The sequence below is a fragment of the Malurus melanocephalus genome, unplaced genomic scaffold (genome assembly GCF_030028575.1).
Source record: "Malurus melanocephalus ecotype Western Australia unplaced genomic scaffold, MMel_1.1 scaffold_32, whole genome shotgun sequence".
NCBI classification, from domain to species: Eukaryota; Metazoa; Chordata; class Aves; order Passeriformes; family Maluridae; genus Malurus; species Malurus melanocephalus.
Window position 1 is genome coordinate 1540028 of NW_026623264.1, and position 15220 is coordinate 1555247.

A 15220-nucleotide genomic window follows, 5' to 3' on the forward strand; every position below is an offset into this window, starting at 1 on the left:
CAATACTTCTTGAGGAACTTGGAAAAAGTGAAGTTGATAGAACAGTATCACCAAGATTACAAAAACTAGAAGGAAATAATACACTGCAACAGTGATCCTCATTAAGTAAGTTATTTCATCACAGTAAATATTTAAAAAAGCATCAATGTTTTTTAAAAAGTGTTGAATCCTCCCCCCAAGTATTTGAAGAGAGATAAACCTTTTTCCTTAGTCAAAATGGCTTTTTAAAAAAAGTTTCTCAAAACAACAGCAATAATCAAAAAACATGAATTGTATTTTCTTTAATCCATAATATCTCTAGTGCTGAAGGGCCATCCATGTAAAAAGCAGATTCTTTGGGGACATTAGTCAATTAACTTAATAAAACCCAGTTTTACGAGGATTTATCCTTCCTGCTGCGAGGCGAGTCTGCTCCATTTGAGGTCACTGTTCCATTTATTCCATTTTCTAGAAAAAAAAGATAACATCTTTCAAATACAGTGACATGCTTTATATTTTATTACATTTTTGCAAACAGCATTTTAACTTCTTTTCTGATGTACCTTCTTTGTTAAACCTCTTGATTATCATTCAGAGAGTAACAGTATAATGAAGTTTTCACAAAGTGCAGTATTTAAAGTTTACTACAATAGATCCCACTTTCCTGATCTGGCCAGACACTGAAATGTGTGCATTATATACATCTAGACTGAAAATCAAGACCAGTTATGATATTTTGGAAGATATTCTGTGAAAAAGTAAAGCACAACCTGTAGTGGAGATGAGACAGTTCTGTGAAAATTTGAAGACACAGTATATACACAATTCCCTGCTTCAGGTCTTAATTATTTATCCCACCTATTTCATATGATAATTCTTGCTACAATTATGCTCCTTTGCCTACCTTTACAAGTATTTGATATGTGGAAGGAATCCTTTATATACATTCACAATTTTTAAAGCAACTACTTTAACATACAGAATTAATTTATGTTACGATGAAGGCATTTATTTACAAGCAGATAAGACAGACAGAAGTAAAACCCKGTTTCAGATTTGCAATGAGTATGTGTAGGTGGAAAGAGTTTGAGTACAAGATAAGGCACCTATCTGAGAACACAAAGCAAGCACGAGTCACCAGCTGCAACTCTCTGCTTCTCTCCCACTCCAGGGTCAGCTTAAAGATTGCAAGAGTTTTAATCTGTTCAAGTACCCCAGTGGTGATTGGTTTGCAAAAGATTCCCCAAAACCAACAATGCAAAATCTGTGGATTTTTAGTGCCTACAACTAATAAAATGGAGCAATATGATGCCTTTGTGAATTAAAAGTACCTCTGTTACTCAGTTTCACTACAAGCAAGGAAACAGATGTTGCCTGACAGCAACTGTATTTATAAAACAGATCTAAAGAGCAGAGTGCATAGCCAGCCATAACGCTTGCAGCCCAACATCTCTGCTGACTCATATCACTCTGACTTCAAGCAACACTTGCTGGGTTTTTTTGATGCTTTAGATATATATATATTTATATATTTACAAAAGACTGATGAAATGTGGTTTTTCCACCTGCAGATGTGTTGAAGGTCACCAGAGCTTGGCCAGTTTACAAAAACAGCTGTTGGCCTCCCCCTCTCTCCTACAACACCCAAACGCTCCCATTTGTGCAAACAAGCAACAACCAAAAAAATTTTAACAATCAGAAACACACATGAGCATGAGACCAGACACAGTCAAAGTCTGTCTGACCACATACCGGGCTGTAAATGACACCACCATTTTAAGCCTGTGTAAGGTGGTCTTTTGCTATTTTGAAAATGTTCAAATTATTTTTAAATAAAGAAGCTTACAAGCAATTAACTAAACCCAAACCAGCTAACTGAAATAATACTTTCTTAAACAATTTAGGTAAAACGAAGAACACGAGTCAGCATGTGGCTGGGTACCCCACCTACATCACCAGCAGGATTTTCCTACTGTCAATTCTTACTTTTGGCATAGACTAAAAGTAACACATTTTTATGGTGCCCTGGTTCCCAAAAAAACATTCAACCAAAAAAAGTGTTTTAAACAGTTCAATTGCATGTATTACTCTTTCAAAAACACAGTTTTGCTGCACCCTGTGCAAGTGTTCTGAACAGACAACATAACAGGAGTATTCAAAACAGAAGAATATGAATAAACTGAGTTCTTTTATTTCCATTAAAAAATGAGGAATAAAATTCTTCAGTCCTCAAGACAGGCAGAGTTCAACTATTTTGTGAATTAAACCACAACTCTAGTTTTCACTATTTGTTTACCATTTGTTTTATTTTGTTTTGTTTACTATTGAAGTTGGGCACAACCCAGCAGATTCACCAAATTAAATGAATGAAATAGATTAAGAGATTTAAAAAAGCTATTACATTTCTGACTCCCTAATTAAATCACCATCAAGGCACATATTTTAAAATTATTTGACATAAAATAATAAAATTAAATTGAAAAAGCCTATAATGAACAGGCCCTGAACATGAAGTTCTGATTAAACAAGACAATTACATGGGAAACTACCTTCACTCAAGTATAAAAAAAAATTTCAAATGATTTTTCAGATGAAAAGAAAAACCCCTGACACTATRAAAAGGTAAGTTGTGATAATTAAAACTGATTTAAAGAGAATGCAGCAATACTCCAAAACATGTAACTTGGATAAAAAATAGAAAGTTGGAGGAAATAAAAAAGAAATATTGATTTCCCACCACAAATCTCAGTTCTCAGTGCAAATGGTCTTGACATCCACTACGTTCAATATACCAAAAGTGGAACAGGTTGGTAATACATGTTTGGGAGGAAAGAATAATGCTAAAAAAAAGCTTTTGGAACAACTTCTGCCATTTCAAAAAGRTATAGAAGTTATTCAAGCTAGCAATGAAACCACAAAAGTTGAACTGTTGGTGCAACAGATATACTGAAGTATGGGTATTTCATTTTTTTTTTTTTAAAAAATGCACATATGTTTTTCTTGGAGAAAAGAGAATTCAGTTCATCTTTCATGCCCTTTTCATCAAAAGGGTGGGACATAATCAAAAAGACAGACCAGGACTTATCAGTTCATTTCTAAATGCTTCAACACAGGTTTAGAGTGGTGRGTAGTTATCACTCTTAGAGAACTATCAAACTCTAATTTTCATAAAAACAGTCCAACACAAGACTTTTTATTGGGTGGATCATCAAGCCATCTTTGCCCTAAACCCTCAGAATTTCGTGGCCATGAAAAACAAGCTTGAAATCCACCTCAAGAAAATTTTATAAATAAATGTCTAAGAGAACAGATCTAAAATTGCACCTGTTCCCTTTTCATAAGGGAACAAAACATAAGCATGACACATTTTTGTTCAAATAATGAAATCAAAGATAATAAAAACTGCTGCATTAACTGAAAAAAACAAAAACAAAACAAACCAGTAATTCCTTCATTTGGGCACTTACGGTTGTAAGTGCCCAACAATACATAATGCTTTTTTTAAAAATCTGTTCTTCCTACGATAGTATTCACCACTACTGTTTCTGCAGCTGAGTCATCTCACCAGTTAAACAAAAAATACTTCTTTAGCAACTTAAAGCTGGTTTTGAAAAGCCAAGGAAACAGAAAAATCTACAAACCTCTTTCTTTTCTGGAGGTCTTTCCTTTAGCTGATACAAACTTCTTTTTCACTGACTGAGGCTGAGAAGAAGAATGCTCTCTCCACCTCCGAAGCTGGAAATTAATGAACTTCCACATCATAAATGCTTGAGTCATGCAGATTGAGGCCAGCACACTGATTCTAGAAACAAATAATAGGTAAAGATTTATCAGTAAGTTTGTTTCATTACTCAAACAGAAAAGGAAAGCAGAACACTTCAGGTTTTCTSGCAACTTCCTCCCCCTCCTCCTGGTAACACTCATTTTCTAAGCCAAGGGTTTGCTCACACAGGGCAAGACTGGGCTTAAGCACAGATGATAAAAAGTAGGTATAGACTGATGGTGAAATCTTTGCCCATCAAAACTGGGAAGTACCAGTTTTCTTCCCTGCTGTYTTTCCCAGAATTACTCTCAGGGTACTGGGCAGTAAAAGGTTCGAGTGTCTTGCAGTTCAGTGTATCAATTTTGCAGGCTAATGCTGACATTGCCAATGTTTCAGTAACTTCCTTTTCTGCATTCTTAAGAAGGCCAGGTAGTTGGCTGAACATTGTGAATCATGCAGCAGCAATAGGAGCCATAAAAGGCAGAGAAAGAGGCAGAAATCTTCAACCAGGACCAAAGATGCTCTGGACATAATGCCTTGACCTCTAAGATAAGGGTTACATGCAGCAATTATATCTAGAATTCAATTTACTATCTCTAAAACATTTGAAAGTAGTGTCTGTAATTGGATATTCCTTTTAATTCTAGTTGGGTGAGGTTACAGATTTYTCAGCTCTAGACTGTAAATCAGTTAATTCATTTCATGGTGAAAAAGTGAAAATGTTTCACTGTGCCTTAGAAGTTTCTTACATAAGCTGCTCCTATTGATCCCACTGGTTGCATGAAAACACTCAGTCATTCAGAATTACTGGTATTAGTACCATACCATTTACAGTGTGTACTGAACACAGGTTTACAGCACATAAGCACTGTTTCAGGTTTACTATACCTAACAGCCAGGATATTGAARTTCCCAGTACTGAAATTCAGCTGCTGATCTTCTGCTCTTGCCAGTCCAAAGCCAAAAGTGAGGACTGAGAGAATCAAGGTGAGAAGCCTTCCCAAAACAAAAAGAACTGCCCACAGTGAAAATCTGGAAATAAAACCACACAAACATTAAATAAACTTTCTATTCAAAACACATGCACTAACAATGCAAATGTTATCCTCCCCCATCCAAATTTGCTTGAAATGCAAGAATTTACCTAAATTCATAATTTTGCACCTATCTTATATTATTTTATGAAAACTAATTTCAACTTAATGCAAAGTGCTTTCCAGTACTATTAGAACAAAAGCATGTTACTAGTTCCTACAGAATTGGCTGTACTAGCAAACTATTCTATTCCTTTCTCTACAAAACATTTTTAAAAACACATTAGTACCCATTGAGAGATTTTATTTCATTTTATACTGCTACTAACATTTACTTAAATGGGCTAAAACAAGGTAAAAAGTACTTGGATTAGAAAAATAAAAACTAACACCAATCTGGAGAACTATGGTTGCTTCAGAAACACTGAACTCCCTCATAATTTTGGTTACTGGTTAGTTAAATGCAAAAGGCTTTAAGACAGAAATTACACRAATTTTAAAGACTATTTACCCTTTCTGGTATTTTTCATCACTGAAGTAGAAAAGACGGGATATGTGGAAAAGAAATTCAACGAAGTAATGCAATACCAGAAGAACAAGTCCAAGATGGGTCAGACTATCAAAACAAATAAAACAAACATTCAGACATTTTGTAAGATATTTAGGGCAGAGAATGAAGCCAGCAAAAGTTTACAAWTGACTTACTTCAGGAGATAGGCTCCAGCAATATGAAAGAGGTAAAGTCCAATGTAGACAATCTGGCGAAAGATATCTTCCTGTCAGGAAGAAAAAAGCAAGCACGTGTTATGCACAATGTTATACAGTATTTGTACAAGCTATTAMAATATTTTGTATGTATTACTGTATCATCAGTTCCACATATTTCCTGCCCATCAAATTGTCAGATTGCTACAGAATAAAATGGCAAAATATAAATCAAAGTGAGAAGTTTTCCAAGTGTTGACATCAATTTTAAAAATCCAAGGCCATCCAAAATTCTAGCAAACTGTTGCTGGCAAATATAGAGAATATTGTTATTAACCAGCCATGCTAAACCCCATAGTCACACTTTTAATCAGGTTTTAGCCAGCCCCATTAAACTGAACACTTAATGGAGGTAAAATAATGAAGTGGAAGACACATAGCACAGAGAATGCAGATTGTGCCATCTGTGAACAAAAGAACCAGTGAAGTATGCCAGATCAAAATAAAAATCTGCTTTGGAGTGGTAGCAGAGTACATTCMGTTGTGCTTAAGAAACTCCTTTTTGGAAAGATTCCCTGAACTTCAAGCAAGAATCTTCAGCTTTGTCTTGTATACATGCATTTAAAAAAGGACTAAAATTTTAAACTTGTAAGAGCTATACTATGTTATTCAATATTCAGTATCAAATCCAACAAAACCACAGAATAAAAAACTGTGACTACAGCAAACACCACTTAATACACAAAGAACAAGAAAACAGRTGGAGAAAGACCTACTCTAAATTATCTGAAAGAAAATGAAAAATTAGTTATTTCAGACAAAGACAATAGTCCATACAAATGGTGAATTTCTCCAAGAACAACCAGGACCAGACTCTTACACTTTCACTTTAGAACTGAGGCAAMATTTAAACCTGCCTGCTTACACAAACTGTTAGAGACTGCAGGCCTTGTAGAATAATGCAGGTGAAGACATACATGACTCTACAGGAACCAGAGTGAAGAAGTTCTTTTCTTGTTTATGTCTTGTTTATGTCAGCAGGACAGACAACTAGACCCTGAGTAAAAGCAGCCAGTTCCCTCAAGAGAAGGAATATGGCAAGGAAACCAAGATGGCAGARGTTCAGCTGTGGTTAAAGAAATATCAACTATGAACTTGCTAAAACAAAGTATCACTCTTCAAATTTAATGCAAAAGTCAGAGGGCATAATTTCAAGCAGTGACCAAATAAAAGATTCCTATTCAACATACAGCACTTAGGCCACTTGTGACAGCTTTCCTGATGTTATTTTAAGAAAAAATCTCCACACTTGGCCATGAAGCTACATTTGAGAAGTCACTAACACAATATGGGAACATCAGCTGCAGTGCATCTACAAAATAGTGTTCATACTTCATCTGAGCAGCATAATATTTCACTAAGCCTCTTCTAGGCTCCTGTACAAAGTCCTATGGTTATGTAACACCTATGTTTCATTTTCTTGAATAAAGCAGAGCTGGTAAGAGRGGTGCAGCCTAGTCACAGAGCAACAGTCACAGAATGGTTTGGGCTCCAAGAGCACCTCTACAGTAGTCCAGTCTCTGTGGATCACCTCTACAGCAGTCCAACCTCTACACCGTGGGCAGGGATATCTACCACTYGATCAGGTTGCTCAAAGCCCCATCCCACCCGACTTTGAACACTTCAAATGAAAGCAAAATTCACAGCTTCTCAGGGCAATCTGTTCCTGTGTCTCACCATTGTCATCACAAAGAATTTCTTCAGATCTACTCTMAACCTAYTTTCTTTCAAAATCATTGTTCCTTGTCACTACAGACCCCAATAAAAAGTCTCTCTCCATCTTTCTCACAAACCTCKTTCAAACAGTGAGAGGCCACAGTAAGTTCTCCCTGGAGCCTTCTCTTCTCCAGGTTGAACAAATCCAGCTCTCTCAGCTTGCCTTCAGAGAAGGGGCACTCCAACCTGCTGTTCATCTTCATGGCCCTCCTCCAGACCTGCTCAAGCAGGACCTTCTTGAACCTTCCTTGTGCTGGGGACCCCAGAGCTGGATGCAGCACTCCAGGACTGGTTTCACCAGAGCAGAGGGGCAGAATGCCTTCCCTCTATCAGCTGGCCACTGCTTTTTATGCAGYCCAGGTGCCAGCTGGCTTTCTGGGGTGCAAGAGTACACTGCCAGCTCATGCCCCATTCTCATCCCCTCGGTATGCCCAAGTCCTTCCAACCCATTCATCCCCAGCCAGTACTGATTTCAGGAATTGCCATAATTCAGGTGCAAGACCTTGCACTTGGCCCTGTAGAACTTCATGAGGTTCACACAGACCCAGTCCCCAAGTCTGCCCAGATCCCTCTGGATGACACTTCTTTCCTCAAACAAACCAGCTTGGCATCATCAGCAAACTTGTCTGTGTCATTGATGGAGATGTTTAACAGCACCAGTTCCAGCACAGACGCTTGAACAACACCACTTATTCCTCCTTTTCACTTGGACATCGACTCACTGACTCTAAGTGTCTGAGTGCAGCACCCAGCCAGTTCCTTATCCATCAAAYCCATCTCTTTCCAGTTTAGTGGTAAGAATTCTGAAGGAACCCTACCAAGAGCCTTAACAGAAGTGCAGGTGGATGACATGAGCGKCTCTTTCCTCATCTGCTGATGCATCACTCACCACAGAGGTCCACTAAGYTAGTCAAGTATGATTTGCCCTTGGTGAAGCCATGCTGAGGGGCTTACAACACTTTCGAGCAGGAAAATGTCTATGCAAAATGATCTGAGCCAAAACATTCAAAGAGACTACTTATTTTGGTCCAGGAAGGCACAAAGTGTGCTACAAAAAATCTACAGCAAACTCAGTTATGAGAACCCAAAGAGAGAAAATCCTTAGTGGAAAAATAATGCTGTTGAAAAATAGAGCACTGAAAAAAAATTCAACACATAACTACCAGAAATTCTGCTGAGGGTAATGCTATTTAAATCAAATCCCAGACTTTCATACTCCTTTGATTTATAGAATTATTCACAGTTTATATTCTACACCTATATCATGATTCATGAAGCAACTGTGATTTCAATGACACTATTCAGACTATCAATTCTGAGAAACAAAAAAAAAAAGGAGTTGAAAAGGAAATCTTACATTCATTTGCTCTAGGGAAAATTCTTTCAGTGGATGAGAAACACTAGTAATTTTTATTTACACAACAGATATTTAGCAATTTTACTGCAATTATAAATACAGGATTTAACTAAAAAGAAAAAAGCCACCTTGCTCTGGAGTTACTTCCATTTATGCTTTGAACTTACTTTTTTAGTTTTCTGGAAGTAAAGTTCTGGAAAAGCATGAAACCAGTATGCCAGCTGTAAGATGTAGAAAAACTTCATCTGAAACCTGTACAATACAGCAAGAATTGAAGAGCATTACTTAATATGAATGAACTTAAAACATTTCAGAAGCTACTAGTGAACTCATTTTATCACTGTCTCTTAGAGAAAAAAAATACAGTTCCTTCCTGCCAGCCAACTCTAAATTAATATTTTTTAAAACAAAATCATTAAGACAAGGCTTGCAAAAATTTAATTCTTTAAGTGATAGTCCACAGAAAATACATGCTACAAGTTTTCAAAAAATCAAGAGCCCATRTAAATATGACCCAAAATACATAAGTGACTAATAGAGTTTTACAAACTATTTATCCTAAGCAGATTGTACATGACACACCCTAGGCTTAAAACACTCCCTCCTCTCCCCAGCAATTCTCTAAGGAAGAGGCCTTACGGAATCAGAGTGTGCGGATAGTCCCTCCACAGAGAGGTTGGATCTGATATATAGTTCTCCTGAAAAAAGAAAAAAACAAAAATACCCAATAAGCCCTCGAAGATGTTACTTTCTAGTCAGAAATACTGGACCTACATGCGTGCATTTATATATATCCAATTGTGTACATACAAAAATGAACACATCTACATAGGCAAGTAAAAACTGCAGATCTATAAATTTTCCCTTTTTTAAAAAAACCCCCAAGGAATCACAAATAAACAAAACCAAACCAAACCAAAAACAAATCCCCGAAACAAAAGACAGTTGCACTGGCTTAGGAAAACAAACAGCAACCAAAGAAACCAAGTAATCATTCAAGACAGAATGTCCTTATGAGATGGAAATTATTCCAGCATAACTACAGCCACAAGTCTTCTCTTGTGAACTGCTGACAAGCTTTGRACTTAATGAAGAGAAGGAAAGCTTTTGCAGGAGTTATTATGTTAAAATAAAAAACCCAAAAAAGTCACACTGTTCCTGTTCTGTGAAGCTAAGCTCAGACACATCCAGCCACTGGCAAGGAGTATGTCGCCTAAAGGCACACACTGACCTGAGGCTACAGCAAYCTGGCCATGTTCCCATTCCCTAGGCTCCAGAACGCTATGAGTGGTGTTTTTCTCTAAACTTTTCTGTTAATAAACCAGCACAAAAAAACCCTACAGAGAATTAACTTCCATAATGGAGTTAAATGGTTTTACCTTATTCAGTTTGACAGTAAATCAACTCAAGACTGAGCAACAATAACACTACTGACTTTATACTCAGTGACAACTACAACCCACACAGAATCCTTAACCTTGTCCCCACTTTAAAATTAAAACCAGAAAAAAACAAAAAAATAAGCCCAAACCATATTTATCATCAGCATAAGTGAATTTTTTGAAATTTCATAATACAAACAGAAGAGAAAGCATACTTACAGAGACAAGAATACTCGTTCCCCAAACACAGGAGAAAAGGTAGAATGCACTAAGTTGTCCAGACTCATTGAACTTGCTATGCTTTGTTTTTGAAAAGTGCATTTTCCTGTTAATTTTCTGAAATGAAAGTCCACTGTTATTTATATGTTGCAGTACTYAACATTCATTTGGTAACTGCATTASAATRTYTAAAASTTTTAATGCATATTTTTACAGTTAAAAACTTCAATGCAAAAGTTTACTTTTGAGTTAATAGTCTTAAAGTCTAATTAAAACATGACAATTATCTTAATGGAAGGAATTAATATTTTGTACTTACATCCAGTACATACTCCTGAATTATAGCATGTATGATTATTGCTACAAGCATGTAAAAGAAAATTGTAGCCAAGTCTTTGATGCCATAGTAATAGAGAGAGATTGTTTCTGCAGATTGTTCTTCTAAAAGACAAACAGAATTAACTGTTAGGCACCAATACTGTTTAATGGTTAATAAGGTTATTTCTCAGACTGAAACCTTTCAGACAGAAATAGCTTGTGGTCAGCTGAACAAACAGAAGTCGAGTTAAACTGCCACCATGAACGAGGTCACTAGACTGTTTACAGTTATCTTCTCCATCATATCACAAACCCAGTTTGACTCTGGAAAGGCGCTRTAAAACGAAAAATTTAAGTTCACTGATGAAACTTACCCAAATACACTGAAAGTGGACAATATTAAGATGCTAAACTATCAACCCACTTTGACTATTAAAGATTGTCACTTGCAAAGCCWGAGTAAGAATTCACAAGAACTTATCTACCAGTCAGATGGTGGTTTAGCACTAATGATGAATCCAGCAGAACAGAAACATTGCCTCTAACCTAATAAGTCAAAACAGTGTTTTAATAAAAATAAAGTGAAATCCTTGAAAGCTGCTTATTATCTATTCAAATTGACAAATTCCCTTCCTGTCAAGTCTAGGAAGCACAGCACACTAATAATGTCTGATACAATGTCTCATAACTAACCTTCAGCAAGATACATACCTGTGGCAGGAATGGTAACATTGTACTGAAGTGTAACAAAAATGACGGCAGCTTTTGCTGTAATCTGAAAGAGGAAAAACCAGAATTGCTATAAATTCTCATGGAAATAAACTACATTGAACTGAAAACACTTGCCCATAGTTTTGGCACACTTGCCCAGCACGTTTGTCTCCTCCCAAAAAATTGATCAAGTCACATTATCTCACCACTGCACCTGACTTTCCAAAGGCAGCACACATTGCATGGTCTCTATACGTTTGTTTACAGAATACTCAACCTGACAAATAAGAGGTCCTTGAAAACGCTACTTACAGACAGCCTTTCCTACAACAATAAAATGAAAAAAACAGGCTACAGTTCTGTCCTCAGTCCGTACTGTATTATTAGATTAACAGAATGTACAATATCATGGAGTCCCTAGACCATTCATTATGCATTCAGCAGTGGCTGAGAATAGGCTTTATTTAAAAGTACTTTTCTTATTTGAAAAAAGTCAGTTATCATGTTCATAAATCTGTGGGTGATCTGAAAAATGTGGACAGGGAAGGAAAAAAGGCATAAAGAATAGAAAACAATTTCAGGCCAGTGGGATACCAACTCAGCACAATTAGCATTCTTATGACCCTGGGGATTCTACGGCAAGAAGCATAAAACAAATGAAATTAAATTTAGCAACAGTGGTACTAYCCCTTTATGATGGGCTGTAAGTAACCACAGAATGAATAAAAGCAATTTGAAGAGCAGTTCTTTGTCCTAATGGCTTTCCTTGGGAAAGGGATATTCTACCYTCACAATAAATAATATGGAGTACAAGTTCTTATTTGTCAATAAGCATAAACCTCTTTATAACAAATCTTCACTGAATCCCAACATGAATTAACATGCCTTAACTGAGAGGGAAAAATAATGTGCTTTACCATATTCATGATCAGAATTCATTTCTCATTGCTGTAAAAGCCAAGTATCTTTGTGGTAATTAATATGGCCAACAAAAAAAACAAACAAAAAAAAAACCAAAAAAAACCCTCCTTTAGGAATCCTAGAAGGACACGTTGAGTGGCTGAACATAATGATTAGGTTACTACCAGTATTAATTATCATTCACAGGAAATGAGATTTTTAAAACTAGTGCTTTGTCAACAAGCACTAGATTTTCTATGAAACCCTGAATATGTGGCAGACTGTTCAGTCCATGTAACTTCAGGGAATCCAACTAGTTTGCTTAAATTAGTGAAGTTGCCTCRGGCTCCCTATTCATCAAGGGAGCCCTTAGAGGACAATTCAAAACAGTACTCAATTCTGAACTGCCCTTTGAAGGCTGTCAGCTACTCTCAATATTTGAATTGTACAAGTCAGGCAGTATAAACACCTTACCATACCAACATTAACCACAGCAAGTGATTTCCAAGACCTATATCAAAGTGTTTAAAAAATTGCAACATACCACATCTGTACCCACAATGACACACACATGGCCTTTTCACACTGGGTTAGAAAACACCGTGGGTTAAAAAAACTGCAAACAAARGAATTCAGCACATTCAATCCCCCAAAACCTCTAACCCTACCGGTAATGCTGTTAATACAGTAAGCCTGGTGTAGGCACAAAATGTAACGGTTTAGGCTCACGTCTTTAATTTCATTCCCCAGAAAACCATATAATGGATATATCCACCATATAATGGATATCTTGGTGATTTTTGATAGCAAACCCGAACACAACAGCTTAGCTGGTATGCCCTGTTTTTACCTTTCATATATATATATATATATATAATCTCTTATCTATCTTCTCCCTAACTCCACTGACCTTTAGTGCTGAGCTGTATCAACAGCTGGATAAAACCATCCTGAAAACCATGCCTATAACAAAAAGGTTCACGACCCTTAACAAATGTCTAAAACACCAGAAACATTCGGTCAACAGCGCCTTACTTCGATGATCAGTGATCTTAGATCACTGATAAATCTTGGCAGTCACACAGGTAAGTTACCTTTCCAGTGCCAAAAAGGCACATTTTAAAACATCTGCATTCAACATGGGAGCCCAGAGAGCGGAGGGCCTGCAGCAGAGCCGGCCCTCAGGCCGGAGGGAGAGCTGCCCCCGGCCGCTGCCAAAGCTCGGCGCATCCCGGAGGCGGGCGGAGGCGGCGGGGGTGCCCGGCCCGGGCGAACGGGAGCCCCGGGATGCTCCGCGGGCGGGGGCGGTGCGGGGGCGCGGGCAGGGGGACCCGAGCGGCGGCCGCAAGGACACGTCACCGCTGCTGTCCCTGCCCGCCGCGCCGCCCGCCGGGAGCCGTAGTGCCGGCGGGGCCCGGCGGGGCCGCGCACACAAAGAGAGAGCGGGGGATCGGCTGTCGCGGCCGGGCCTCGCCCCCCGCCCCCTCCCCGCCGTGCCGCGCACTCCTCCCTCCCTCCCCGGCTGCCACGTAWCCCCGCCGCCCGCAGGAACTCCCGCCGCCGCCGCGGGCCCCGCACGGCCTCCCGCGCAGCGCCGCGGGGAAGCGGGACCCCGGTCCTGGCGGCAGCCACGGGCTGCGCCTCTCCGAGCCGAGCCGGGGAAAAGGGCGTTCCCCCCGGGGAAGCGGGGATGCGCCGCGGAGAGGGAGCCCCGCGCTGGGTCTCGGGCCGTGCGGCGGGGCGGGCGGGGGTCGGCTCCGGTCCCCGCGTACGGCGGGCGGGCGTGGGCCGGCGGGCAGGTGCGCCGGGAGGCGGCGGCGCTGGCTGGGGCAGCCGCAGGGCTCCGCACAGCCCCCCGTTACCGCGGGACTCCCGCGCCCTCCCTCCCCTCCAGCACCGAGAGCCTCCGGCGGAGTGCGAGGAAGCGGGCAGAGGACCCCCAGCGGGGGCGTCGGTGCCGCCTCACCTCGAACATGAGCCCCAGCAGGAAGATCATGGCCATGCAGGACACGATGTCCGCATGGTTCTGCACGATGAACTCGTGGCTCAGCACCGGCGGGTTCTTGTTGCTCTTCTTGCGGATCGCCATGGCGGGCCGGGAGCTGGGCGCCGCCGCCGCCGCCTCCCCGCTGCCAGCACAGCTCCTCTCGCCGCGGCCAGGAAGAGGCGGAGGGGGAGGAGGCGGCCGCGCAGCCGGGGAATGGCAGCGCCGCCGCTCCGCTTCCCCCGCCCCGCCGCCAGCAGCGCCCCTGCCGGCCGGCGGCGCCCCCGCCCGCCCGTTCAAACCCACCAACCAACCCGGGCGGCGGCGGGGCTGGGGGTGTGAGCACAGCCGTGCCGTGCCGAGCGGTGTCGTGGCACCTGGGCAGTGGTGCCGCGTCCCTGGCAGCGCTGGCCGCATACTCGCTGGCGGTAGCCCGAAGCCCGTGCTGGGCACTGGCCCAGCTTCACTCTCGTACCGAGGGGGCGGCGACAGAAAATGACCGTGGGTCTCCTGGAGGGGGTCACGGAGGAGACCCGACCTAACAGAGCGGGCTGCCCCCGCTTCTGGTCGTGCCGCGGAGCCGGGCCGGACTCCACTTCCCCTCTGGCAYCCCCCGTTATCCATATTCACCACTGATGTCTCTCTCCTCCACCGGGTTTCTGGCTAAGTTTGGGTGCCGCCAGCCCCCGGCCGGCTGGGCTCCCGGGGCGTAAGGAGGAGGCCGCGCTCGCTGGGCTCGTTCTGGGTAGGGTACAATGTCCCMGGGCCGGCAGCGAGCTCTGCTCACACGGTACTGTGTAGCTAGAAAGAACAGTAACAGTAACAAGACATCAAATCCAAGAAAGCAGACTGCAATAAAACAACCGGGAAGTAGAGAGGGAAGAGAGGCTAGATGTAGATCAAAAAACCTAACCCCGTAACAGAAGGCTCTTGCCAGGTTAAAGCAATGAACRAAGGAAGAGGTCTGGGAAATCAACGCTGATGCGGAAAACATCCAAGCCGAATTCAGCCGTCCTTCAACCCTCGCAAAACTCCAGCTATTTTATTTATTAAGGCTTCTGTCAGGAAGATACTTCCAGTGAATATATGAAA

General features: G+C 41.0%; 1 protein-coding gene across 2 annotated transcripts; it reads right to left on the reverse strand.

Annotated features, from left to right (window-relative positions):
• Positions 1-251: 251 nt before the first annotated feature.
• On the reverse strand, positions 252-14334 carry TRAM1 (translocation associated membrane protein 1). 2 transcript variants are annotated; one of them, XM_057363923.1, is made up of 11 exons: positions 14111-14334; positions 11245-11308; positions 10535-10656; positions 10216-10332; positions 9254-9312; positions 8782-8866; positions 5482-5552; positions 5288-5392; positions 4631-4774; positions 3621-3781; positions 252-447 (listed from the first exon to the last, which is right to left on the reverse strand). In XM_057363923.1, exons 1-11 carry the CDS (start codon positions 14231-14233, stop codon positions 374-376), a joined length of 1125 nt encoding a protein of 374 aa, XP_057219906.1. In that variant the 5' UTR covers positions 14234-14334; the 3' UTR covers positions 252-373. The 2 variants fall into 2 exon arrangements, with proteins under 2 accessions (XP_057219906.1, XP_057219907.1); XM_057363924.1 differs by lacking the exon at positions 14111-14334 and adding an exon at positions 13239-13257.
• Between the last annotated feature and the right edge of the window lie 886 nt (positions 14335-15220).